The 27,221-nt window shown below is 43.4% G+C and overlaps 1 protein-coding gene across 1 annotated transcript in view; it reads left to right on the plus strand.

Moving 5' to 3' along the window:
* Positions 1 to 27,221, plus strand: part of Efl1 (elongation factor like GTPase 1) — a 126,964-nt gene that overhangs the window by 31,810 nt on the left and 67,933 nt on the right. Inside the window, 8 exon segments of the mRNA NM_001107534.1 lie at positions 714 to 837; positions 2,094 to 2,170; positions 2,817 to 2,953; positions 3,434 to 3,556; positions 8,475 to 8,574; positions 16,847 to 16,998; positions 17,214 to 17,380; positions 21,796 to 21,934. Coding sequence (NP_001101004.1) covers positions 714 to 837; positions 2,094 to 2,170; positions 2,817 to 2,953; positions 3,434 to 3,556; positions 8,475 to 8,574; positions 16,847 to 16,998; positions 17,214 to 17,380; positions 21,796 to 21,934 — 1,019 coding nt within the window.

Raw genomic sequence — 27,221 nt, forward strand, 5'->3', positions numbered from 1 at the left:
CATGTTGAAGAACTATGCAGGGGAGGCCTTGCTATCTTGTTCCTGAGCAGGCATCTTCTAAGATGCTAGCACTCTGATGGCTTTCAACACAGTGAGAAGTACTGTTTCCTGCAGGAACACAGTTTCTACACGTGTAAGCACAGAATGCCCTATACCTTGGTGCTGCTTGGCCCTTCTCTAGTGGGTTGAGGCTGTGGTGCTAGCTGGCTTCTCTGGGACTGATAAGATTAGAGTAAATGTGTATGTCTGATTAGTGCAGGATGCTGCATCTCTAGTTTTGGCAGATTGGGTCTCTAGAGTTCATTTCCCTTGTGAATAGCAACACTGAAAGTTATCTCTGTAATTAGTGGAGTTATGATGGGCAGCTGGCACCTATGCTTCTTGGCTTCTGCACTTTTTCTCAAATTTCAAACATGCAAAATTAGGAAAGACGCTGCAGCCTAGATTCCAGTTCTTGTCGATGTATGGAGTGTTGGGCAGTGGCACAGACCACAGTGTCACACTGCTTGTGTTTGAGACCCAATCTCACTTACTACCTGTGTAATGTCTTTGTATGGTTACCCTTTTCTGTAAGATGAGAAGTTTGTAGGAGGGTTACAAATACTAGTTCAGTGGTGATATAAAGCTTTCTGAGTGGTGTATGACGAAGAAACAGTGACGTGTTAGCTGTGTTCCTTCTATTGCTGTAACATGTGCTACTGCTTTTCTTTCAGAATTGAGCACTTCGCCAGAATCTATAGTCAAAAAATTGGCATCAAGAAGGAAGTTCTTTTGAAAACCTTGTGGGGAGATTATTACATAAATATGAAGGCTAAAAAGATTATGAAAGTTGATCAGGTAGTATGATCTATGTTACTTTTGATTGTTGGCCATAGAAGCTTCTACTATACCAGCTCTAGTAGAAGCAACTCAGCCTTAGTTTATGCAACTGAGTTCATGGCACGGGATTGTAAATGGTACATGAGTCTTATGTTCAAGCATTATTTCTATAAAGTCTCACTTTTTAAGTCCAGTGAGTAAGCTGTGAGCTCCGGGGTGGGTGTGTGTGTGTGTGTGTGTGTGTGTGTGTGTGTGTGTGTGTGTTGTCCCAGCTACTTGGGAGGCTCAGTTCCATGATGTTTATGGCCAGCTGAATAATAATGACACTCTGTCTCTGAAAGTTACTGCAGGAAGTGAATAGAAAGCTGTCTGGTTCCTGAGCTTTCTAGATGGTAGACCCTGGGCACTTTGAAGACATACATTTGCTTTGTATTGGTCTAAGGTTAGGCTTTGCAAGTATTTCATGTTTTCATATTGTAATTAAAGCTATGAAAGCCACATTTTGTAAATAAATTTCCTTTAATGACTTTCTTTAACTGGACATTCAAGGCAATGGCTCTTTAATTTTCTGATAATAATGCCAATGGCGCTTCAGGAAGGAAGCATTTAATACACATTCTATCTCATGTTTATGTAACAGCATTCATACAACCCAAAGTTCTCACTATTCACACTGTTAAATTTTTATGTAGTTTGATTTTTAAAAAATAGACTTGTTTAAATTTTTCCTTAAAGGAGTCTGTTTTCTTCTTTCACCATGTAAGTTTCAAGGGTAGAACTTGTCAAGCTTGGTGGCAAGTGCTTTTTAATTCCCTGCATTTTAATTGCTGTTAATACTCTGTATACCTGTCTCAGTGGAACCAGTGAAGTCTACATTTACAAGAATGTCCTGTTCTTATGATCAGTTTCTCATGTTGAAGAACACAAGAGACATGAACATAGAAAACCCAAGCCTTTGAAGAGAGCCCCACACACTTAGTGATGTGAGCTTGCAACTCAGATATTGTGGGGGTGGGGGTTGTTTTGGGTTTTGTTTTGGGTTTTGATGGTAGTGTGGAGCAACCCCTGAGGTAACCCCCCTACTAATCACATTATTTCAGCACCCCTCTGGCTCCTAGAGGAAGAGAGTAATGGCTCCTTGCTTATGGATTACTGGCTATGTAGAGAATGACTTTGTCTTTATCATTGAATAAGTATTCCAAGCAGAAGTAAGGCACACTAGCAATGATGTTGTAAATGTTCAGGAACTGAAGCTGATATGTTCTTTTGTGCAGGCCAAAGGAAAGAAACCTTTATTTGTACAGTTGATCCTGGAAAATATATGGAGTTTGTATGACGCGGTCTTGAAAAAGTAAGACTGTTGTAAAATTGTTTATCTTTGGGCAGGATCATTTGCCCATTTCTCTGTCTGATGAGTCTTTTAGATAGCTGAGCTTGACCAGGCCAGTGAACAGAGCTTAGAGTTTCCCAGAAGAGTTAGTTAGGGCTTGGAAACAATTTAAAGGTGCACATGCAGATCTAGTAAGGGAGATGGGAAGGGCTGGAACAGCAGTGTGCTCTGGCCTGCCAGGGTGATGAGAGCAGAGGCTACAAAGGAGCGCTGGGCCTTGGGGTGTGTAAGTAGAGCTTAAAGGAACAGTGATTGTTAAACAAAGGGATCAGGTGGGGGTCTTGGGAAGAACTTATCTGGTACAAGTGGAAAAGAAAGCCAGCTTTGTAAACTTATTATCCTATGGACAGAATCAGAACGTTAGCATTTATTTGTAAGGCTGCCCTGGTAGACATACTTTGTTTCAATAAATTGTGGACCAGTGCTCTGTGTGAGGTTCTGAAGGAGCATTCCAGTGGAGCTTGGGGAGTCCCCTGCTTGCCAGGATCTATCTCTTCACTTATTTTTAGCCTCTTTTGAAAAAGCAATATGTAAAGGAAAAAAAAAAAAGGAGTCAAATAAAATTAAGCTAATTGTTTATTTTTTTTCTCTCTCATCTTTCCCATAGAGACAAAGAAAAAGTTGATAAAATTGTGACTTCTTTGGGATTAAAAATTGGAGCCCGGGAGGCACGACATTCAGACCCTAAAGTCCAGATCAATGCCATTTGCAGCCAGTGGCTTCCCATCTCCCACGCGGTCCTCGGTATCCTTTATTTTAGTGGTTTTAGTTAAATGGAGTTAATAAAGTAAGAGAAAAATAGTATTTGATTGGCAACCAAATAACCCTCTAGAAATCACTCATTCCGATCCAATGTAAGTCTTTTGTTTACACAGTGTTCTACCTTGAAGCAATACTAAATAAGTAGAGAAATTAATGTGCTAATGCTGGTTAATATTCATTCTAGGAAGTGTTCTTTTCAAAACAGTTTGTTCTCTAACATAATAATAGAATAACAATAAAATAGGCTATATTGTATATGATAAAATGAAACTTCACTGGTACTTATCAAAGTAGATATCTAGTCATTGGGCATTCTGGAAGCAGGTGCAGATTTTGAGACGTGAGTCACAAAGCAGAATAGTCCTACAGCCTGGATTTTTCTGCATAAATGTGCCTGATTGTCTTGATTTCCATAGAGTCATGTGGCACTGGAAGTGTAGAGACCTTAACGCCAGGCCTCAGCTATGGTGTGTCAGAAACTGCCCAGTCCCCTTGACATGACATCTGAGCGAGTGGAGAAACTGATGTGCACAGGATCACAGACGTTTGAGTCTCTCCCCCTGGAAACCCAAGCCCTGAAAGCAGGTGAGGGAAGATGGACATAGTGCAATGTCCTACATTAATGACTCTCCTCAGTCCAGGCTGCCATACTTTACTGAATATTAATTCACAGAAAAATCAGTTTGTTACATTGATTCCCTCAAATAAGCACTTTTAGAATTGACCATGTGACCAGCTTTGGTTCTGCTCCCCGCTTTTGCCTTTCAGTAGAGCATATTGCTAAACCACTGATGCAGACTCCTCCCTTCATGCTGTTCTGATCTCCTTTTATGTTTCCTCTTTACTGCTTTTTCCTAAATAGCCAAGCATGTGTTCCTGTGCTATGAAGTCACTGCCATTGCTGTCTCAAATTATGGGACTGGAAGAGTGGTTCCTAGGGTTTACCAGTGCCTGAGAGCTGCTGGCTCACGTTCCTCATCTGAGGGACACTAGCATTCCAAGTTCTGTGGGCACTGTGTGATTTATCTGTTTGTGTTCATGGTCTTCAGTTCTTCCCAGTATACTGAAGTGTACGCAGCCCCAATCCACAAACCTCTCTAGCTGGGCCTACGATGGACTCTTTGTTACTCTGATGGCCTTTTCCCACCCTCAGCTGAGCAGCTATGTCACTAGCATTTCACATAGTTGATTACATCTTCCTTCTTGGAACATGGGCTTCCCTGACTTCCAGGTGCTGCTATTTTCTATGTCACTTTGTCCCCAGCTTTTTTATCTTTGTACATCACACCTCATTTTTATCTGTAATCACTCTTGGTACAGAAGCTCACTTGATCTTCTAGCTTTATATGACAGCAATGTGCTTGTAGTTTCCCCATCTGCATCTGCACACATAGGGCTTTGTGAACTCCAGACTCACTAGACTTGCATAGCTTGCCCACCACTGCTTCTGCTCTCTCTGCTCTGCTCTGCTCTCTCTGCTCTCTCTGCTCTGCTCTGCTCTCTCTGTTCTCTCTGCTCTGCTCTGCTCTGCTCTCTCTGCTCTGCTCTGTTCTCTCTGCTCTGCTCTGCTCTGTTCTGCTCTACTCTGCTCTCTGCTCTGCTCTCTCTGCTCTGCTCTGCTCTGTTCTCTCTGCTCTGCTCTCTCTGCTCTGTTCTCTCTGCTCTGCTCTCTCTGCTCTGTTCTCTCTGCTCTGCTCTCTCTGCTCTGCTCTGCTCTGCTCTCTCTGCTCTGCTCTGCTCTCTCTGCTCTGCTCTGCTCTGCTCTCTCTGCTCTGTTCTCTCTGCTCTGCTCTGCTCTGTTCTCTCTGCTCTGCTCTGCTCTCTCTGCTCTGCTCTGCTCTCTCTGCTCTGTTCTCTCTGCTCTGCTCTCTCTGCTCTGCTCTCTCTGCTCTCTTCTCTCTGCTCTGCTCTGCTCTGCTCTGTTCTCTCTGCTCTGTTCTCTCTGCTCTGCTCTGCTCTCTCTGCTCTGCTCTGTTCTCTCTGCTCTGCTCTGCTCTCTCTGCTCTGCTCTGTTCTCTCTGCTCTGCTCTGCTCTCTCTGCTCTGCTCTGCTCTGCTCTGTTCTCTCTGCTCTGCTCTGCTCTCTCTGCTCTGCTCTGTTCTCTCTGCTCTGCTCTGCTCTCTCTGCTCTGCTCCGCTCTGCTCTCTCTGCTCTGCTTCAGAAGCATTGCAAACTGGATGTGCCCCAGCCTCCCAACCCTGCTTCTTCCAATTCTGTTGTAATTAGAGCTGTGTCTACCCTTTCATCTATTGAATCCTTACTGACTTCACACCCCTATTCTCTATCGGCAAATACTGCAGTCTTTTACATATATCCAGAACCCGACTACTGCCCAGCAGATCTACCTGCTTCTCCGGGTCAAGTATCCTTTATCCTCCTCTTGATTGTCTGTTCTTTGGCTGCAGTCAGTGATGAGATTAACATACTCAAACTCTTCAGTTCTTGCTTTCTGTAGTTTTCTTGTTTGATTTTTGTTGTTATTGTTTTGAGACAGGCTTTCTCTATACCAGACTAGCATTGAACTCAGCGATCCTCCTACCTCTGCCCATCTAGTGCTGGAATTAAAGGCATGACTATCAACTACCCTGCTTGTTTGATTTTTTTTTTTTTTTTTTTTTTTTTTTTTTTTTTCAGAGCAACTTTTTTTTTTTTATTAACTTGAGTATTTCTTATATACATTTCGAGTGTTATTCCCTTTCCCGGTTTCCGGGCAAACATCCCCCTCCCCCCTCCCCTTCCTTATGGGTGTCCCCCTCCCAGCCCTCCCCCCATTGCCACCCTCCCCCCATAGACTAGTTCACGGGGGGTTCAGTCTTAGCAGGACCCAGGGCTTCCCCTTCCACTGGTGCTCTTACTAGGATATTCATTGCTACCTATGGGGTCAGAGTCCAGGGTCAGTCCATGTATAGTCTTTAGGTAGTGGCTTAGTCCCTGGAAGCTCTGGTTGCTTGGCATTGTTGTACTTTTGGGGTCTCGAGCCCCTTCAAGCTCTTCCAGTTCTTTCTCTGATTCCTTCAATAGGGGACCTATTCTCAGTTCAGTGGTTTGCTGCTGGCATTCGCCTCTGTATTTGCTGTATTCTGGCTGTGTCTCTCAGGAGCGATCTACATCCGGCTCCTGTCGGTCTGCACTTCTTTGCTTCATCCATCTTGTCTAATTGGGTGGCTGTATATGTATGGGCCACATGTGGGGCAGGCTCTGAATGGGTGTTCCTTCAGTCTCTGTTTTAATCTTTGCCTCTCCCTTCCCTGCCAAGGGTATTCTTTTTCCTCATTTAAAGAAGGAGTGAAGCATTCACATTTTGATCATCCGTCTTGAGTTTCGTTTGTTCTAGGGATCTAGGGTAATTCAAGCATTTGGGCTAATAGCCACTTATCAATGAGTGCATACCATGTATGTCTTTCTGTGATTGGGTTAGCTCACTCAGGATGATATTTTCCAGTTCCAACCATTTGCCTACGAATTTCATAAACTCGTTGTTTTTGATAGCTGAGTAATATTCCATTGTGTAGATGTACCACATTTTCTGTATCCATTCCTCTGTTGAAGGGCATCTGGGTTCTTTCCATTTTCTGGCTATTATAAATGAGGCTGCGATGAACATAGTGGAGCACGTGTCTCTTTTATATGTTGAGGCATCTTTTGGGTATATGCCCAAGAGAGGTATAGCTGGATCCTCAGGCAGTTCAATGTCCAATTTTCTGAGGAACCTCCAGACTGATTTCCAGAATGGTTTTACTAGTCTGCAATCCCACCAACAATGGAGGAGTGTTCCTCTTTCTCCACATCCTCGCCAGCATCTGCTGTCACCTGAGTTTTTGATCTTAGCCAATCGCACTGGTGTGAGGTGAAATCTCAGGGTTGTTTTGATTTGCATTTCCCTTATGACTAAAGATGTTGAACATTTCTTTAGGTGTTTCTCAGCCATTCGGCATTCCTCAGCTGTGAATTCTTTGTTTAGCTCTGAACCCCATTTTTTAATAGGGTTATTTGTTTCCCTGCGGTCTAAATTCTTGAGTTCTTTGTATATTTTGGATGTAAGGCCTCTATCTGTTGTAGGATTGGTAAAGATCTTTTCCCAATCTGTTGGTTGCCGTTTTGTCCTAACCACAGTGTCCTTTGCCTTACAGAAGCTTTGCAGTTTTATGAGATCCCATTTGTCGATTCTTGATCTTAGAGCATAAGCCATTGGTGTTTTGTTCAGGAAATTTTTTCCAGTGCCCATGTGTTCCAGATGCTTCCCTAGTTTTTCTTCTATTAGTTTGAGTGTGTCTGGTTTGATGTGGAGGTCCTTGATCCACTTGGACTTAAGCTTTGTACAGGGTGATAAGCATGGATCGATCTGCATTCTTCTACATGTTGACCTCCAGTTGAACCAGCACCATTTGCTGAAAATGCTATCTTTTTTCCATTGGATGGTTTTGGCTCCTTTGTCAAAAATCAAGTGACCATAGGTGTGTGGGTTCATTTCTGGGTCTTCAATTCTATTCCATTGGTCTATCTGTCTGTCTCTGTACCAATACCATGCAGTTTTTATCACTATTGCTCTGTAATACTGCTTGAGTTCAGGGATAGTGATTCCCCCTGAAGTCCTCTTATTGTTGAGGATAGCTTTAGCTATCCTGGGTTTTTTTGATTTTTTTTTTTAATGTTGCATTCTTTGGAGAAATTATTTAGATTTGAAGTAATGTGTTTTCTAAAAACTGATAACCAGTAATTTTATGTCTCTGTTGTAGATTATGAAAAAGATTAGAATCTCTGAGGTTGTGACATATGTTGATATAGAATTGTGTTAAATGTTATATACTTAGAGAATTGACTTTTTTAATAGCACTAAATCTTTACTTCTGAGTTTTGTTACTATCCCGATACATTGTTTTTAAAGTGTATTATTATCGTTATTATTTGCATATGAATATTTTGCCTGCATACATGTCAGTGTGCCACATGTTTGCTTGGTGCTTGATGTCAGAAGTGGGAAGCTAGAGTTATAGATGGTTTGAGCTGACATGTGGGTGTTGGGAATTAAACCCAGGTCCTCTGGAAGAGTAGTCAGTGCTCTTAACTGCTGAGCCGTCTCTCTAGCCCTGATGCCACATTATCTTTTGTCTATTTTGTACATTAACCTGCCATTATAAGGGCGAGAAAAACATTTATAGAACTCTGTTACTGCTGTTTGATCCTGGTAGCAGTACTTTACTCTTGGATGTAGAGAAACAATGACTTGTGTTAGTTGTGGGTAGCCAAGCCCTGTCCCCAGCCGTGCATCTGGGAAGAGCCACCCCAGTTCCCCCCCCTTCAGCTCTGCTTCTTTTTCTGTCTTCCAACTCTTGCTCTTTCTTTACTGTCTGTTCCTTGCAAACTCTGAAGTGGAATTTTTTTCACAGCTGTAAAGAGTTACATGTTTAAATAATGCGGTATTCTAAATGTAATTGCTGTTCACAAAAGTCTAGGCTTTTTAATTGTGAGAAAAGCAGTGACATGTTACTTCCTGTTTATTTAGCTTTTATGAAATGTGGAAGTGAGGATACTGCTCCGGTTATTATCTTCGTTTCCAAAATGTTTGCAGTTGATGTGAAAGCCTTGCCTCAGAATAAGCCAAGGTAAGAAGAAGAGGGAAACTGGGCTGGGCTGGGGGAAGGCTTACAGTTGACTGACTGCTGGGAGTACAGCTGGAGTATGTGCAGGAGGGCACATATACTGCTACTATTCTCACACCTGCCCTGGAATTGAGCATTTTCTAGGGCTTACTTAGAATCTCTTTCTCATCTGGTCTTTTATATCTGTAGAAAGCTGTTGACACTCTTGACTCTTGACTTGAGCTTATGTCAAAGCAAAAGGCTACTTATAACTGTAGTAATGACAGTTCCCTTTCACAGAATATGTCAGGCATGGTGTGGGCTAAGCCTACCCTGGCTCTAGGTATGTCTGCCTCATTGGAGACCACATGTCTGATCGTCAGTTCTCTGTACATCGTGCGTCTGCAGAGGTTGTGGAGAGGACTTTGTTCTTCTCCTTCCCAGGTTGCCTGCTTCCCCTGGCATTTAGACATTTGGGTTCGCATGAGGCAGGTGGTTCAAGAGGACAGTAAGACACATCACCGAGAAGTGAGAAAAAGTGTTACGAATTACATGGCTAGACAGAGGGGACACAACGGGACAGGGCTTTCAGGGGAGTTCAGGCTCCAGGACCAGAGACAGAAAGTGAGACTTGGTGGGCTCTTCTCACATCTTTTGAGGAGTGGAGAGGTTCACTGTAAGAGCTCAAGATCATCTTCTTCCTTGGCAGGAGACTGGGGAGAGGCTGGGAAGAGGGTGATATAGCAACCCTTTGACACAGATTCACTTCCTAGATGAGACATGTGAACATCAGCAAGTAGCTAGCTAGCAAAGGGATGGTGTCTAGGAGAGGAGTCTTGAGCAGAGGCAGAGGCTGGATTCCAACACACTCTTAGAGATCTGGTCATCTCTAGAAATCACTGAAGTAACTTCTGAGCTAATTCCCCTGCCTGAGACTCTCTGGTGTGTTTTTCACCATGCTCCATAGTGATCTCAAACCCTTTTTAAAGGTTTCTCTTTATATTTGTTTGTGTTTGTTTATTTTGTGGGGGTCAGAAGGCAATGTGGGGGAGCCGGTTCTGTCCTGCACCACTGGAGTCCTGGTGATAGAACTCAGCTCTCAGGCCTAATGGCAAGGACCTTATTCATTGGATCATCTCTCTAGCCCTTCAGAATAATCTTTCCAAGGACTTCCCTCTGAAGATTAAGGCTCCTGCTCCATTATTGATTATCAACACCTAGTTTTTCCTAAAAGATGAAATGTACTGTTGGAGTTCAGTGGTACTTATTATTATTATATTTTATTTTATTTTTATAGTCCAATAGTTACCCCCTCCTGTTCCACCATCCCATAGTTCCACATCCCATTCTCCCTCCCCCCACACTGTCTCTAAGAGGATGTCCCCACCCTCCCCTCACCCCACCTCCCCACTAGGCCTCCCTACTCTCCAGGGCCTCAAGTCTCTCTCACTGAAGCCAGACCACGCAGTTCTGTGCTGTATATGTGTCGGGGGCATTGTGCTAGCCAGTGTATGCTGCCTGGCAGGTGGCTCAGTGTCTGAAAGATCTCAGGTTAGTTGAGACTACTGGTCTTCCTATGGGGTTACCCTCCTCCTCAGCTTCTTCCAGCCTTTCCCCGATTCAACCACAGGATCCCTGACTTCTGTTCATTGGTTGGATGTAAGTGTCTGTATCTGTTTTAGTCAGCTGCTTGTTGGGCCTCTCAGAAGACAGCCATGGTAGGCTCCTGCTTGTAAGTACACCATAGCATCGGTAGCAGTTTCAGGTCCTGGTGCCTCTCCTTGAGATGGATCCCAAGTTGAGCTTGTCACTGGACTTCCTTCCCCTCAGGCTCTTCTACATTCGAACCCTGTAGTTCTAGGCAGGAACAATTCTGGGTCAGTGTTTTTGACTGTGGAATGGCAACCCCATTCCTCCACTTGATGCCCTACTGGAGCCCTTGTCTTTCTACTGGAGGTGGACTCTACAAGTTCACTCTCCCTGTGTTGAGCAGTTCATCTAAAGTCCCTCCCATTGAATCCTGAGAGTCTCTCACCTCCCAGATCTCTGATACATTCTAAACACCCCCCTACCTCCCACTCCCGCCCCCACCCCCACCCCCCAGGTTGCATATTTACATTCTTTCTGTTGGCCCTCAGGACTTCACTCCTGCCCCCTCCCAATACCTGATCATGTTCCTCTTCCCCTTCCTCTGTTCTCTCCCACCCAGGTCCCTCCCTTCCTCTCCCCCAACCCCCCATTGCTTTCTTCTTCCCTCCCAAGTGGGATTAAAGCATCCTCACTTGGGCCCTTTGGCTTATTAACCTTCTTGAGTTCTATGGATTGTACCCTGGGTATTCTGTACTGTTTTGGCTAATATCCACTTATTAGTGAGTATATGCCTTGCACGTCCCTTTGGGTCTGAGTCACCTCACTCAGGATGATATTTTCTCATTCCATACATTTGCCTGCAAAACTAAAGATGCCCTTGTTCTTAAGAGTTGAGTAGTACTTCATTGTGTAAGAGAAACCACATTTTCTGTATCCATTCTTCTGTTGTGGAACATCTGTGGCTTCTGGCTATCACAAACAAGGCTGCTGTGAACACGTGTCCCTGTGGCATGGTGAGGCATCTTTTGGGTATATTCCCAAGAGTGGTTTAGCTGTGTCTTTAGGTATGTCTATTTCCAATTTTCTGAGGAAACACCAGACTGATTTCCAGAGTGGTTGTACCAATCTGCAATCCCAGCAGCAATGGAGGAGTGTTCCTCTTTCTCCCCATCCTCGCCAGCATTTGCTGTCACCTGAGTTTTTGATCTTAGCCATTCTCATTGGTGTCAGGTGGAATCTCAGGGTTGTTTTGATTTGCATTTCCCTGATGACTAAAGATGCTGAACATTTCTTTAGGTGTTTCTCAGCCATTCGTGATTTCTGTTGTGAATACTCTATTTAGCTCTATATTCCATTTTTTGATTGAGTTGTTTGGTTTTTTTGGAGGTTAGCTTATTGAGCTCTTTATATATTTTAGATATTAGCCCTCTGTCAGATGTGTGGTTAATGAAGATTTTTTCCCAGTCTGTAGGTTGCCGATTTATCTCATCGACTCTGTCCTTTTCTTTCCAGTTTCATGAGGTCCCATTTATCAATTCCTGATATTAGGGCCTGAACCACTGTCATTATCACATTTTGATGTGTATTTGTGTTTATTGCTTTTTTATGCCTGAATAGAGTTTTTCTTTCTGCATGGCATGGTTAACAGAGATTAATGGAGATTAATGGAGAAAAAGTGACTGAATCTGGGGGGCCACTGTGGACTGAGTCTGTCCAGTCATAACCCATGGGCTTCAGTAGATTGTTCTCTTTCTCTGGTACTTGTGCCGTTTCGTCCACAAAGTCCTGTCCTTCATGCTGTACCTCATCTTAGAGTCTTTTTTTTTCCTTCTCAATAGAACTCTGCTTATTCTTTAAAAGAAAGACTGTGTATGTGTTTTGGTTTTGGGTCGTTTTGTTTTGTTTTAGCTTTCTCACAGTGATTTGAACATAAGAATCTTCCAGCATTGCTGTTCTGAAGAGAAATGAAAGAGTAAATGAATGTGGAGGAAGGATGAATGACTCCCCAAGGGGAAAAGCGTGGGCAGTGAGTGGGCAGAGGAGGAAGCTAAGGACCAGGAAGTGATGAGTGAATGGCCAAAATTGTCTGTGACTGTGTATGTGACCCTTGCCAGGTGAGATTTCAATGCCCCATACAGTGGCAGTTTCCAAATGTCCCGGCAGAGTCGATGTGTAGCCACCGAAAGTATCTCAGACACTAGAGAATGCTGAAGAATTGAAAGACATACTCCCCAGGCCTCAGATCCATTATTACCACTTAAAATCCCTCTGTGACTCATCCTTCATCTTTTTATAGATAATATTGGCAACTCTGCCTGTACTACGGTTTGTCTCCTATGAGTATTTTTCTTTAATAGTCTTCACATATTCATGGATTTTGGTGGAGCAATCAGTTCTCTGTAAAATCATTTTACTGATTTACTTTGTCCTCTAACTCCACGTTAATACTCATTTTATACCATACAGTGTTTTCAGATACTCCCGAGTTAAGTTGCCATCCCGACCTTGTTCCTGTCTGTCTTCTGACTGATGTTTTTCGTATATTTTGTAGTGTCTTTGAATGAGGACATCTGCCATTGGGGGTGATCTCATCTCATTCTCATCTCTGCTATAGTAGATTACTAAGCCGGAGCCAGCAGAAGAGTCTCTTCCTTTGGTGCAGATTAGGATACACTACATGATAGATGGTGAGGATAAAATGGAGAGAGGCACACCACATACCTCTGGATGCCGGATGCTTTGCCCTCGTTTCTCAGCTTCCTCCTTGGTTGTAGATGATGCCTCTATATTCTGTACAGGGGCAACTCTTGTGTTCTGCTGTCTGTCTCTTCATCCCTGAGGCACAGACTTGGTAAAAGCACATTGCAGGCCTGGCTTTAACTCTGCCACCATGGAGCTGGCAGTTGGTGTCAGTTTACTGAGCTCTTAGGATGCTCCTGCACACCGCCGAGTGCCCCTGAGTCCAGCAGCAGCTCTTGTTTCAGTTCTACTTGAAAGGGAAGTAGAACTGGATTAAACCTTAGGGAAGAGACCTGACACACAGCAGAGGAGCTGCACGGGAGCTCGAATGCAGCTGCCTGGCTTTAAAGCCTATATCTTCTTCCACAGCACTCCGTAGAACCTGCCTTCCAGCACCCTACAACTTGTCAGCACCCCACTAACTCCAAGCAGGCAGCTCAAGCCGTTGTCCCCTTGTATAGTCTCTGCCTTTGCTTTTGCTGTTCTGAATGGTAGTTCATTAGAAATTGGACTTTTCCAGGAAGGCCTGCACTGTTGTCCCTGGTCTTTTTGTGGCTCTGAGTCCTCCTTGAGAACCAGCTTTTAGTAGCTAGTTGCCGCATCAGACAGATAACCTTTTTTCTGTGGGCCACCTGCTCTCTGATGTGTGCTACCTTGTAACATGGTTGTCCTCTGTACTGACTGCAGCAAGCTTCTCTGCCAACCTGTTTCTCCCACTAGCATCAGAGGCTGGAGCATGGCCATTCTCCATGACAGCCTGAAGCCAGATGGACTTCCTCAGCTGCCTCTTTTCCTTCCTTGTCCATGTGCCAGCACAGCAGTCTCCCCTGTTGGTAGCTGCTGCTCTCTCTTCAGGGACGTGGTTGGTTATCTAGAACCCAGCTAACTCACCACCTACAGCTGTGTCCTACCCCACAGAGCCCTCCTTTCATACAAACAATTCCTCTTTGTTCTGAATAGATACTGGGTGTCTGACACACAGTAACTCCCGTGGATTTCCCTTCGCCCACTTTGTTTCCCTCCTAGCATCCCAGTGCCTGTAACAGTGCAGGGCACAGTGGCCATTAATCGGTGGTAACTAAATAGCAGGCATTGATTCGTTTTATACTAACTGATCACTATAAATGCTTATTATCTTGTCTGGTTTGCATTTACTTACTTACTTACTTGCTTGCTTATTCTAGAAAAACATAATCTTATAGCTCAGGTGTCTTAGTTTCTTCTCTGCTGCTCTGATAAGCACTGTGACCGAGCAGCTGAAGGAGGAAAGAGTTACTTGGCTTATATGTCTGTGCCACCGTTCATTATGGAAGGAGTCGGGGCATGGACTCATGGTAGGAACCTGGACACAGAAACTAAGGTGAATACCATGGTGTTACTCTGCTCACCGGCTTGTCCTCACTGCTGCTTCAGCCTTTCTTAGACAAGCCAAGACCACCTGCCCAGGGTGGCGCTGTCCACAGTGAGCTGGGACCTTCCCCGTCACTTACAATCGGGAAGATAAATGCTCCAGAGACTTGGGGTTTCCTCTTCGCACATGACCCTGGCTTGTACTAAGCTGGCCAAACAAACAAACAAGCAAACAACCCCTAGCCTCAAACTGGCAGTCCTCCTGCCTCAAGTCTACTGAGTTCCAAGACTATGGAACACAACCTGTATCAGCTTAATCGGTGATGCTGCGCCATGTCGTGAACTTGGGCGCTAGGATTAATAAACTCATACTTCTTTTTTAACCAAAGCTTAAATTAAAAGTCCTTTTTCTTAAGATGGTAATTTTTAATTTTAACAACTGGAAGATAGTGACTGTGGAGGTTGGACCCAACAAATTGCACTTGAATTATGGCTCATATAGTATCCATTTAACTTTGGGTCAACTTTCGTAAGCTTCCTAAGTCTGTTTCCTGTGTGTGAAGTTGTGTACAGTGTGCTTTCTCTAACTACTGTGATGGTCATGCGCTGTAACACATGTGCAGTGGTTAGCATGGTAGACAGACCAGTGATGCACCCCTTAGGGAGAGCAGTTCTCTCCAGACTCCTGTGTTATTTCTCTCCCTGTACTCTAAAGTGATAACAGCAGTGAATACTGTGTTCTGCATTTGTATTTTAATTCATACTTTCAGGTGTGTGTGTGTGTGTGTGTGTGTGTGTGTGTGTGTGTGTGTGTGTGTGTGTGTGTTTATCCATCCATTCAGCCTTTATCAGTGGCGTTCTTTGGATGCTGTCCACCTTGTTTTTGTTTTAAAGACAGATCGCTCACTGATCTGGAGCTTGGCACATAGACTGAAGTCCTCTGTCTTCCTTTCCCTGGCACTGGTCACTGGCATTACACATGTGTACCTCCAATCACAGATTTCACTCTTGGGCATTCTTTTAGCAAAAGACTAAATCAAATAAACTTGCAGAGGAAGTGTGTAGCTTGGGACAGAAGAACGGGAGTGGAAGATATGCTTATTTTTGATGCCAAAGAAAGAGGCAGGAAGTGGACAAATCAGACACTGCTGCAGAGGGCAGAACAGCAGCCATGGCTCACCGTTGTGAGGAAGCAGGGTGCATCCTGTATTTACAGGCTTTTAGAGGTCCCGTGAAGAGGAGCCATTTCCTGCAGGGATGGTCAGTCTTCCTCCAGTGACTCAAGGCCTCTCATTTTGACTGCCTGGAGTGAGCCGGGTGTGACTAAGAGGCCCAGGTCCTGGGTCTGGACACCTGCTGTTGAAGACAGGTAGCCTAGTTCCCATCTAGCCGCAGGTGCCTGAAGAGCACAGCAGTGAATGGCTGAGTTAGGGCATCGTTAGCTCCAGGAGCATGTGGCTCCTTAGAAGACAGGGAAACAGTGCTGTGCCCAGTACCTATCTGTGTGCACAGGGCCTATCCGTGTAGCCTCCAGTGCTCAAAGAGAAAGAGGAAGGAGGCAAGGCAGTGTGTAGATGGGGCTGAGGCTGGTGTCAAGGTCTGCTTTACAGAGTGAAATAGAAATTGCAATGTCCAAGGCAGGAGGCAGTGTGGGAGGATGCAGTGCTGAGACCAGACAGTGTGGTGCAGCTTCTGCTGCCGTAGCTCAAGCCCAGGCTTGAGTTATCCCAGCTGGGTGTTCAGCCCAGCACAGCAGCGAATGTGCCATATTCTACCAGCTCCAGGGCAAGGGTTGGTACCACACTGTGTCGGGGTTGAAAATACAAGGGGGTCAGGTGGGGGTGTTCATGTGAGTGCCTGCTCTAAAGGGAAACTACTCCTTGGGGACCCTTCACTTGCCTGGTTCCTTCTTTCCAAACTGAGACTCCTAACCAAATGCCCAGTCTCTACCTTACCTTTTATAAAACTCTTCAGTATAAAGTCCTAAGTACCTTCTCTGTGTCCTAATACAAATGAGTACTTCTTAATGAAGGAAAAAAGCATTATTCCATTATTGTTAACGGCCCCTCCCTCTACTCAGGCTGCCCCCTGGCAAGCGCTCATTCTTTCCTATTGGAATATCTCCTCTATCTAACAGTGGCTGGTCGCTTACACTTAGTGCTGCTGAGTTGCGAGTTCTCAGCCTGACATTGTAGCCTTCCTTGTGAACGTTCCATGAAGACATACTTTTGAACTCAAAAGAAAACCTCACTTCATACAGTGGCCTTTTGCATACTTTCCAAGGTGTTTTGAGTCTTGGTGCCTACTAGCCATTCTCTCCCTTCTCCTTGTGGGCTTCTACCACAAGAAACCCTGAAGCTGTGAAAGGTTGTGTGGAACTGCACTTGGTGGTGCTTGGGGCCGTGGGCACTTGTGTACCAGGTCATAAACTCCAAGCCACTGGCGATGTAGCTGGAGCCTTCTCCCCTATAGCTTTTGCTGGAAAGAACTTGGAGAGGCCTCCATGGGATACTGGTACTGACCATCACTTCTGCAGCCAGATGAGCACTTGTTTTCAAATGAGAGCTGAGAGGTGCTTGGTGCTGCCCCATCGTAACATATTGGTGACATCCTGTAGGCCTCTCACTCAAGAAGAAATGGCCCAGAGACGTGAACGTGCAAGACAAAGGCATGCAGAAAAGCTTGCAGCAGCACAGGGGCAAGCACCCCAGGGACCCACCCAGGATGGAGGTGCCCTTGAAACAAGTCCCCAGGAAGATGAGCCAAGAGGTATAGCATTTCTAAAAGGTCTTGGTAAAAAGTATTTGACATTTTTGCTTATCTTGGTACATTGTCCTTTGTATTTTAACTTTGTCACAGTTTTTATCAACATTGTTTCTATTCTCAGACGAAATATTCATGTTTACTATTTCTTGTGTACATAGGAACAGTTCCTGGGCTGAAGTGAGCATTCATGGCACTGACTGTCTTTTTGTACCTGGCAGGTGAGGAACCAGATATGACAAGTGTAAGCCGTCAACCTGCACCCCAGGAAGAGAGCAGCCAAGAGGCCTTTATTGCATTTGCTCGTGTGTTCAGTGGTGTAGCTCGAAGAGGAAAGAAAATTTTCGTCTTGGGACCTAAGTACAGTCCTGTTGATTTTTTACAGCGGGTAAGAGTTAGGAGTAAACTGTGTGGGCATTATTTTGAGGATATGCTAACTTTCAGACTGTACTGGTGAGGTGGCAAATGGGTAAAGGACACCCCAATTCCTATGTCACCTATTGCATTGCCTTTGGTAACATTTGTATACATAAATGGCTCCCTTAATAGCATTGGTGAGCCAATAGCAGGTGAACAGCTTTTCTGGCAGTTTTTGCATATCAACAAGGTAGTTGTCACTTATGGCTGGAGGGAAGAAGTAGATGTGCTATTATAGTTAATCTTCACAAGTTTACAGAGCCAAGCTATGTCCCGCGCGCGACTTTTCGCCGGCAAGGAGCACGCGGACATTAGAAATCCTTACTGTGACCACTTTATTAATCTTAGAAGAGGAAAAGCCACGCCGCGCCAACATGGGGCGTTTATAAAACCCTCGTGCAGCGCACCCACACCTGATTGGTTGTTACCCATGATCTCATAAGGCACGCCCTGGAGTGGGCAAAGACCTGGCACGAAGGCACTCTTGCACATGCGCACAGTTAACTACCTGAAAGGGGGGGCCGGCTGGCATGGCGAAGGGTGGTGCCATCTTGTAATGGCGGAGTCTATCCTGACCTACCACGTGGGGCGCAGTGGAAGACAGCGCCATCTAGTGGTGGCGAACGTATTGCGGCCCTCTACAAAGCTACAGTGAGCAAGCAGGTGATAGATAGGTGCAGCCTGCATTGCCTGGAGTCTGTTCAGGCCGGTCTGAGAGCAGATAGACATGGCTGAGCCAGGGCCAAAAAGAGTCCGTAGGCCAGAATTACCTGGGAACACAAGACAGACATTGGAACTAAACATGAGATGAGAAAGACACCAGAAGGCCTGGCAGGACCAGCAAGAAGCAACTCAACAGTGAGTGACATGACCTTCTGGTGCAGAAGCCTCATGGGAGGAGCTTATCTGTGGGTGACCAGGACAGTGCCTTTTAGATGCAGATAGGGGATGGAGAGTTCAGCTGAAGAAAGCTCCCCCTCAGTTACTACTGTTAGACATCTGTTCTCTTTAGTGCTGCATGATGGGTAGGCAGGCCTTGCTAGGCTGTGGGGCAAAGCACAGGACTTGGTGTATGTAGACTTATGGTCTGTGAGAGGCTAAAAGTGTTGTAACCACCATATCTGCTGGAGCTTAGTAAATAGCTTTGTGCTTGTCATTGAGAGTCACATACTCTCAACTGACCCAGTACTCTCTCTCCATCCTCCCCTGCCTGATCCCTCCTATTCTGTCTCCACCTGCCCCTAGTCCACCCACAAACTCTATCTGTTTCCCCTTCCCAGGGAGATTCTGTGTCCCTTTGAGCCCTCCTTGTTACTTAGCCTGGCTGTGTCTGGATTGTAGCATGGTTACTTTACAACTAATGTCCCCTTATAAATAGTACATACAATGTTTGTCCTTCTGGGTCTGGGTTACCTCACTCAGGATGACTTTTTTAAATCTAGTTCCATCCATTTGTCTGAAAATTTCATGTTGTTATTTTTTAACAGCTGGGTAATGATCCTTGGTATAAATGTATTATGTTTTATTTACCCATTCTTTGGTTGAGGGATATCTAGGTTATTTCTGGTTTCTGACTATTTACTACTAATAAAATTGCTGTGAGCATACTTGAACAAGTATCCTTATGGTAGAATAGAGTGTCCTTTGGGTATATTCCTAGGAATGGTATATCTGGTTCTTTTTTTTTTTTTTTTTGGTTCTTTTTTTTTCGGAGCTGGGGACCGAACCCAGGGCCTTGCGCTTCCTAGGCAAGCACTCTACCACTGAGCTAAATCCCCAACCCCGGTATATCTGGTTCTTAAGATAAATTGAGTCCTAATTTTCTGAGAAACAACCATATTGATTTCCAAAATGGCTGTATAAGTTTACAGTCCCACCATCAATGGAGGAGTTTTCCTCTTGTTTCACATTCTCTCTAGCATGAGTTGTAACTTGAATTTTTTTATCTTATTTCTCTGATGGATGTTGAACATTTCTTTACATGCTTACTGGCCGTTTGAGATTCTTCTATTGAGAGTTCTCTGTTTGGATCTGTACCCCGTTTTTAATTGGATTATTTGGGGGTTTTGGTGTCTTAGCGTCTTGAGTTCTTTATATGTATTTTAGATATTAGGCCTCTGTCGGAGGTGGTGAAGATCTTTTCGAATCTGTAGGCTGCCGTTTTGTTCTATTGACAGTGTTCTTTATCTTACAGAAGCTTTTCAATTTGATGAGGTCCTGTTTATTAGAATTGATGATCTTATTAGTACCTATGCTATTGATGTTGTCTTCTGTGCCAAATTCATTCAAGGTTCTCCCCCACTTTCTCATCTCTCAGGCTCAGGGTGTCTGATTTTATGTCGAGGTCTTTGATCCACTTGAACTTGAGTGTTGTGCAGGGTGATAAATGAGAATCTATTTGCATTCTTCTACACGCTAATATCCAGATAGGTTAGCAAAATGTGCTGAAGATGATTTTTTCCCCATTGTATAATTTTAGCTTCATTGCCAAAAATCAGGTGTTCAGGGGCTGCAGAGATGGCTCAGCGGTTAGAGCACTGACTGCTCTTCCAGAAGTTCTGAGTTCAATTCCCAGCAACCACATGGTGGCTCACAACCATCTGTAAAGAGATCCGATGCCCTCTTCTGGTGTGTCTGAAGACAGCTACAGTGTACTTATATATAATAAATGAATAAATCTTAAAAAAAAAAAAAAAAAAAGAAACTCGGTCTTAAAAACCAAACCAAACCAAACCAAAGACGCAAAAAAAAAAAAAAAAAAAAAAAAAAAAAAAATCAGGTGTTCATAGGTGTGTTGATTTACATCTGAGTTTTGATTCCATTTCATTGATCAACCTGTCTATTTTTACAAGCAATTTTTGTCACTGTTGCTCTATAGCACAGATTGAGGTCAGGATGGTGATGCCTCCAGAGGTTCTTTTATGTGCAGGTTTATTTCAGCTATCCGGGGTTTTATGTTTTCATGTGAAGTTGAAAATTGTTCTTTCAAGGTCTGTAAAGAATTGTGTTAGAATTTTGATGGGGATTGCATTGAATCTGTGGATTGCTTTTGGTAAGATGGCCATTTTCACTATATTAATCGTACTGATTCATGAGCATGGGAGATCTTTCCAACTTCTGATATCTTGTATTTCCTTCTCACTTGCTTGATTAGAGTTACATCAAGGTATTTTATATTATCTGTGGCTATTGTGAAGGGTGTTGTTTTCCTAATTTCTTTCTCTGCCCATTTATCATATTGATTTTTTTGTATCCAGCCACTTTGCTGAATGTATTTATCAGCTATAGGAGTTCTCTGGTAGAATTTTTGAAGTTGACAATGTATACTATCATTTCATCTGCGAATAGCAATCCTTTGACTTCTTCCTTTCCAATTCTTATGCCCTTGATCTCCTTTGGTTGTCTTATTAATCTGCCTAGAAGTTCAAGTACTATATTGAATACATATGGAGAGAGTAGACTGCCTTGTCTTGTTCATTATTTTAGTGAAATTGCTCTAAGTTTCTCTCCATTTCATGTTAGCTATATGCTTGCTGTATGTTGCCTTTATTATGTTTAGGTATGTGCCTTGTATCTCTCCAAGACCTTTATCATGAAGGGATGTTGGATTTTGTCAAAGGCTTTTTCAGCATCTGATGAGATGATCATGTGTTAGTTTTCTTTCAGTCTTCAGGTCCTGTAGGGCATTCATGACAATGTCTCTTTAAGAATGAGTACATAGGGGGGCTCATAAATCTACCATTCTTGTGTATATTTTTCTGCATGTGTGCTCTCTCTCCTCATCAGTTCTTAGTATTTAAACATATGTTTGTTCCCTTTCCGACTAACAGTGTGTCATAGCTACTTAGCAGATGCTCAGCTTCGTCATGGCATTTTTAATGTTTTTTTTTCATGAGTTTCAGGGCAGTAGCACAGTTCTTACTGAATGCTTTCAGAACTTTATCAGAAGATCCCAATAATTTTAAATTATATGGTAACAATGAATGTTGAAATAGAAGCATGGTATTGGCGTGAGAACTGCTGTATGGCATAATGCTCAGACATATTAGCAATGGACTTTGGACCAGCAAAATGGGAAGAACTACCTGGACACAGGAGGATTTCTTATCCTTAAAGTGTATTGGTAGGGATTCAGACACATTTTAAATATTTGAGAGATTTTAGTATTTCAGAATTTACTCATCAAATCCAACTCCTTTCTTATCAAAATTCTTTGAAATTAACATTTTAGCTTTGAGCATTTGGGGAAGAGGCAGAGGTCACTGCAGTGTCTTGCTGCTCAGTAAACATTTGAGGGTGCTGTAGTGCCTTGCCTGCTTCCTCACTTAAGGGTGTGTAGAGCCTCACCTGCTTTCTCACTTGGTTTCCACCATTTTTCTCTGTCAGGTTCCACAAGGCTTCTCAGCTCCACTAGAGGACCTCCCTCCTGTGCCCCACATGGCGTGCTGTACTTTGGAGAACCTGTATCTTCTGATGGGAAGGGAGCTGGAAGATTTGGAGGAAGTCCCCCCAGGAAACGTGCTGGGTAGGGTGTTGCTCTCTCCAGCATTGAGGGCTATTCAACATGGCATGGGTTGTTTAGTGACATTTTTAAAGAGAATTACCTGTCTTTTTTCATAGTTATAATTTTTTTTTCTGGAGTCGTTACCTTAGTATAATTGAGTCACCAGTCTGTGAGTCGGTAACTTGGAGATTTAGTTCATACCTGTAGGTGCTGTTTAAGTAAATTGTGACGCGCTAAAGTGACGATTCCCGTTGTTTAGAAGCTAAAAAGAGAATTCTTATTCATACAAAGTCAGTGTAAATAACCAAACACTTCTTGCTCTACAGATTTGATTCTAATTTTTGGAAACTGTTTTGACATGAAGGTCTGTTTAAACTTGTTTCTTTTCCCTTCACCCCACCCCAAATGCTTCTTACTATTGAGAATTGCTTCTCTAATGGTAATTGATAGATATTAATTTTTCTGTAAATTTTGCACTCTTCCCCTTGCTTGATTTCCACCCATTGTGCAGAATCCACGACTCTTTGAGGTGAGGTCTTTATCAGAACTGGGACACGGAATGCTGTGTCCCATTGTGTGCCTGAATCCTGAACCATGGGGGCCTCATCAGCTGTAGAGCTATTCATTCAATAACTGCTTAGATGAGAAATTCTCATTAAGTGAAGAATATTGGTCTAGGGTAGCTACTTGTTTGCCTGATTCTGTGGGCCCTAATCCAAGAAACTTGCCAAAATATTTTGTCATGCTCCTGCTGAGATGTATATTTTTTTTTAATTCATAATTTTTTTGACATTGAACTAGTAGAATTCCTGCCTTCTCCCTATTCCCTGTTCTCCCTATTTTGTTTCTGTCTCTTTGGAAAATGCACTGAACTTTTGATTTAGCTGACGATTAATCTAGTGTTGTGAGTAGCCATAGCCAACTTCATCAGAACTTGAGGAGAATGGGAACACCCTGCCTCTGCTCCCTGGAATTACTATGACTTGGACCTCCTTGAGTCTTAAATGACCCGAGGAGCCCAGCATATGACCAGGGAAAGCAAGCTGCTCTGTGGTATGGACAGCATGGGTGACATTTTTTGATGCAGCCTTGTCTAAGGGTCAGTGTGTTGTCTTCTCTAATAGAAGTGGTAGGAGCATGGCAGGCAGTGGTTTGTGGGTTCCTTCTAGAGACTGTGCAGGTTTGTGGTTAAGTGTTCACAGAAGCATTGAAACCATCTCTTTTTCATCCATCCCAAGGGAGCCATGGCTCTGCCCTCTGCTGTGGGAGGAGCTACTATTGAGGTAGAACACTTCATTTCTTCTTGAGGAAAATAGGCATATATCTCCCTCTTGTAAAACCTGTGGAATGGAGGTGGAGGGCGGGCAGAAGTAACTGAGCATTGTTAGTCATTTATTTACTTACTTATGACTGTGCCAAAGGGACACATTACTAAGGCAAAGTAGGTAAAGTGGGAAATACCAGGAGTACTTCCTGTATCCCTTAGGACTGTATTTAGCTGCTTAGACCTTGGTCTGTAGTCCTTGGTGGCAGGAGCATGTGGTGTGAAGTTATGACAGCCCAAGTGCCTTATGCCTTGGGTGGCGGGGGGATGGGAAGAAACGTAAAGTCACAACAGGATGGATACGGTATAACTCCATGGTCACTGCCATAGGGGCCCATCTCCAACCAGGCCCCACCTTCCAGAATTCTACTTCCCAACAGTGAAAACTGTTCATTGGGTCAGAACCCTCATCATCTGATTGTCTCGAAATTCAGCCCAGGAAATGGTTTATTAAACCTCCAAGGCATTTCTCAAGAAATGCTAGCGCAGTTTATATTTTTATCTGTGTATAAAAGGGCCTCACCAGGGACTTCTGTATGTAATCTTGTTTCTTTAATTCTGTCATATGCCCTGGTAACTCCAAGGAAAGGCAGGATTGAGTATAGGGATATTTGGGCTATGAATGGTTTTCAGAGGTCAGATTTACATGACCAGCCAAGCCATCCCCACCCCTCATCTCCTGTTGCCTACCGATTCCCAAGTCCCCTTTGTTAAAATTATGTTTCTTCACATTAACAAGCAGGATCATTCCCCAAAAGGATTCTGAGTGTAACCCTGAAGGCATTAGAGCCAGGCTAGCCTCTTTGATTTGCCCTCTAAACTGAGACACACAGTAATTGTTTCCAAATCAAACCAAGCTCCCTGCATAACCAGCAAGAACAAAGGCACCAAGATTCTGCCCATAGTTTCCCACAAACTAGTTAGATTGGCATCTGGCCAGGCATGCAACCTTGCAGGGCCTAAAGATTTACAGATGATTTGAACTAACTGCCTTAGTTACTAACCTTACTGACAATTCTGTTTCCTGGAGTAGAAACAGAACAGCCATACTTGTTTTCCAAAATTGTTCTCTATGATTTGTTTATTATGTTTATCATTTAGCCAAAACTTGAAGGACAGAACACCAACTAGCAATATACAAAAGTACATTTTGTTGTACTAACTATAAAATACTAACAAAACTATAAACTACCTACAAAATTGAATTTGACGTTCCTATTGTATTACAGTAGACTGATATTCCAAGTCAATGCAGTTTAAAATATCTTATTTATATCATGAATGGTTTTGTTTTGTTTGTTATAGTTTTTTTCTTCTTTCTGTTTTTTAAGACAAGATTTTTCTGTGTATCTCTGGCTATCCTGGAATTTACTCTGTAGTCCAGGCTAGCCTTATACTCCCAGAGCTCTGCCTGCTTCTGCCCTTTTTGGCCTGGATCATCCGTATCTCCATGGTTGGAAAAGAACAACACTATATCCAGGTTCCTTCAGAGTCTCTAATTTCTCAGATCTGTGGTTCTTAAAGATAAACTTTATTTCAGTAGTTAGGACATTTTCTCCCCCAGCATTCATTACCGGAAGCAGTAAATGTTTCGCCATGGTCTCTTGGGCCTGATGACCCATTTGAATGAGTCCATCAGAACACCATGAGCTGATTTGCAGCCTTACTACGTAGAACGACCCTTCAGACAGATTCCACTGGCTCACTGATTTGACCATACAGCATACATTAGCAGTCGAGTTCCTGAGCCAACGGTGTTTAACAAAAGCAGCCGTTCAAAGCTAACAAGGGTGGAGGAGTGGAGGAGGAGCCTGAGAGCTTTGATCTTAAAGGGTACCTAGCAGAAGGCTAGCTGGTAGCTAAGGACAGTGAAGGGTTGCTAGGGTTCATTGACTAAAACCAGGTGTATCCACACAGCTTTTCATTGTTTATAATTTGAAATGAAAAATTAGGCTAGCTGAATTGGGTAGAGCAATGTGCATGCTCCAGTTACCTTTGCTGCATCGTAAACCATGAAGCCAGTGGCTTAAAATAAAGGTTGCTTGGTTTTGTTTTAAATGTATCTGCAGTTTGTGCGTTTGCTTGCTGTGGATAGTGTGTATGTCCCATGGGTGTCTGCTGAGGGTGCTCAAAGCCTGGGGGTATGTGCTGGAGGCCGATGCTGCCCCTTGACCTTGGTGGGTAAGCAGGCTTTCTAGGTGAGTGGCTTGTTAGACTCTGAATATGAATCATCTCAACAGGCTCACTTGTTAGGTGTTTCCTCCTGTCAGTTGTGCCATTTGAGGAATCAGTAGACACTTGAAGACAGACCAGGTCACCAGGATGTGTCTTTAAAGGCTCTATATTACTCTGCCACCATTACCCCTTTCTCCATAACATGAGGTGAGCAGCCCCCTGTCCCTGCCTCCACTGTCATGTTCTGCTTCAGCATGGGCCTAAAATCAATGCTGCCAGCACTTGCAGCATGCGATCTCTAGCACTATGCTAAAATGCATCATTCCTCTGCTGAAGTTCCCTTGTGAGTATGTCCCAGCATACGGCTCAGGAGCTCTCTCGCCTTTTAGGACACTCATTCCATAGCCTTGAGCTTCATGCCACCACCTCCTTTTGCATTTTATACACATCACAGATTAAAACAGAGATATTCATAGTGATCAGGGAATGCCTGGGAGCTCCTTTGAACTTTGTTCATGTAGAGAAAAAGTCCTACCTTCTAATAAGAAAATGGTGGCCAGCGATGTGGCCGACAGCCATCTGCTTTCCATCAGAAGCCTGTAGCAGTGAGTTCATTCAGTGCACACCAAAACTGTTCTGTTGGAGAGGAAATGAAAACATTGTATAGCATTCTTGAACAGTCAGTATTAGGTAGTCAGACTCTACAGCAAAGGCCTTTTATTGGAACACTTGAACTCAGCTGTAACTCACTTCAAAACTTGTATGTGCTGATAAGTATGGAAAAGATTTTTGTACTCTGGAAATAGTTGATTTCAAGTTTAGAGTCATTTAATTCCAACCTGATGTTTGTGTAGTTGGTATAGATGGGACCAAAGAGAACTGTGTGGAGCACACAATAGTCTTTTGTTCAATTCCCCACTGAAAATACCTCTAAAAATAAATGTTTGCTACAGGCTTGCACTAAAATATGAGGGGAAATTGAATTAGAATTCCAAATCCTTGGCCTTTTCATATACTCCGGTAGATCTCTTCCATATGGCTGAGCCTTTAAAAGTTCAGGCACACATTCTCAAAGGAAACATGATATTCCTCTCTTCACAACATAAGGAAAATAATAAATATTAATTAGCCTTTTTCTGAACAGATTTAGTTCTGCCACGGTTGGTTGCTGGGCCAATAGGGAGGCAGTGGCAGTGATCAGTATGAACTGAATGCGGGGGAGTGGTGTGTGTGTGTGTGTGTGTGTGTGTGTGTGTGTGTGTGTGTGTGTGTGTGTGTCTGCAGTGGGAGAATGGGTTTTCTGCTTATGTGAAGTAACCTAGAAAGAGTCATTGAAGGGTTTTACCACTCCAGCAGGTCTGACTCGGTTTGTTTCAGTGGAAAGCTCAGCAGCATGTGGTTGTAGTCTTAAGTCTTGATGATACTTATATAATACTTCAAATTTATCTCTTGAGAATTTTTTACAATGTATATTATTATCAGTATTTCTGATTGGAGAGAGTTTTAGTGCAATCAACAAAACATTAATAGCTTTAATAGTCTCTTTAGTAGCTTAACCTGAGTTTCATAATTTTCCATTTACAGATGATAATGATTTACACATTTTCCTTTTATATAATGGTTATATCTTATTTCTTTATGCTTTCTATTGCTGATGAAGGCTAACAGGTAACACTGGGTGTAGCTGCTATTCCTGGCTTTAAGTGTGATGTGCCTAGAGTTTCAGCCTCACCTTTGATTCGGTGACTTACTTATCAGGCTAGGAATGACACGGAATAGTAGGACGAATCCCCAGGCTCTGAAGAGTGA

The sequence above is a fragment of the Rattus norvegicus genome, chromosome 1 (assembly GCF_021556685.1).
Source record: "Rattus norvegicus strain SHRSP/BbbUtx chromosome 1, alternate assembly SHRSP_T2T, whole genome shotgun sequence".
Classification (NCBI taxonomy): domain Eukaryota; kingdom Metazoa; phylum Chordata; class Mammalia; order Rodentia; family Muridae; genus Rattus; species Rattus norvegicus.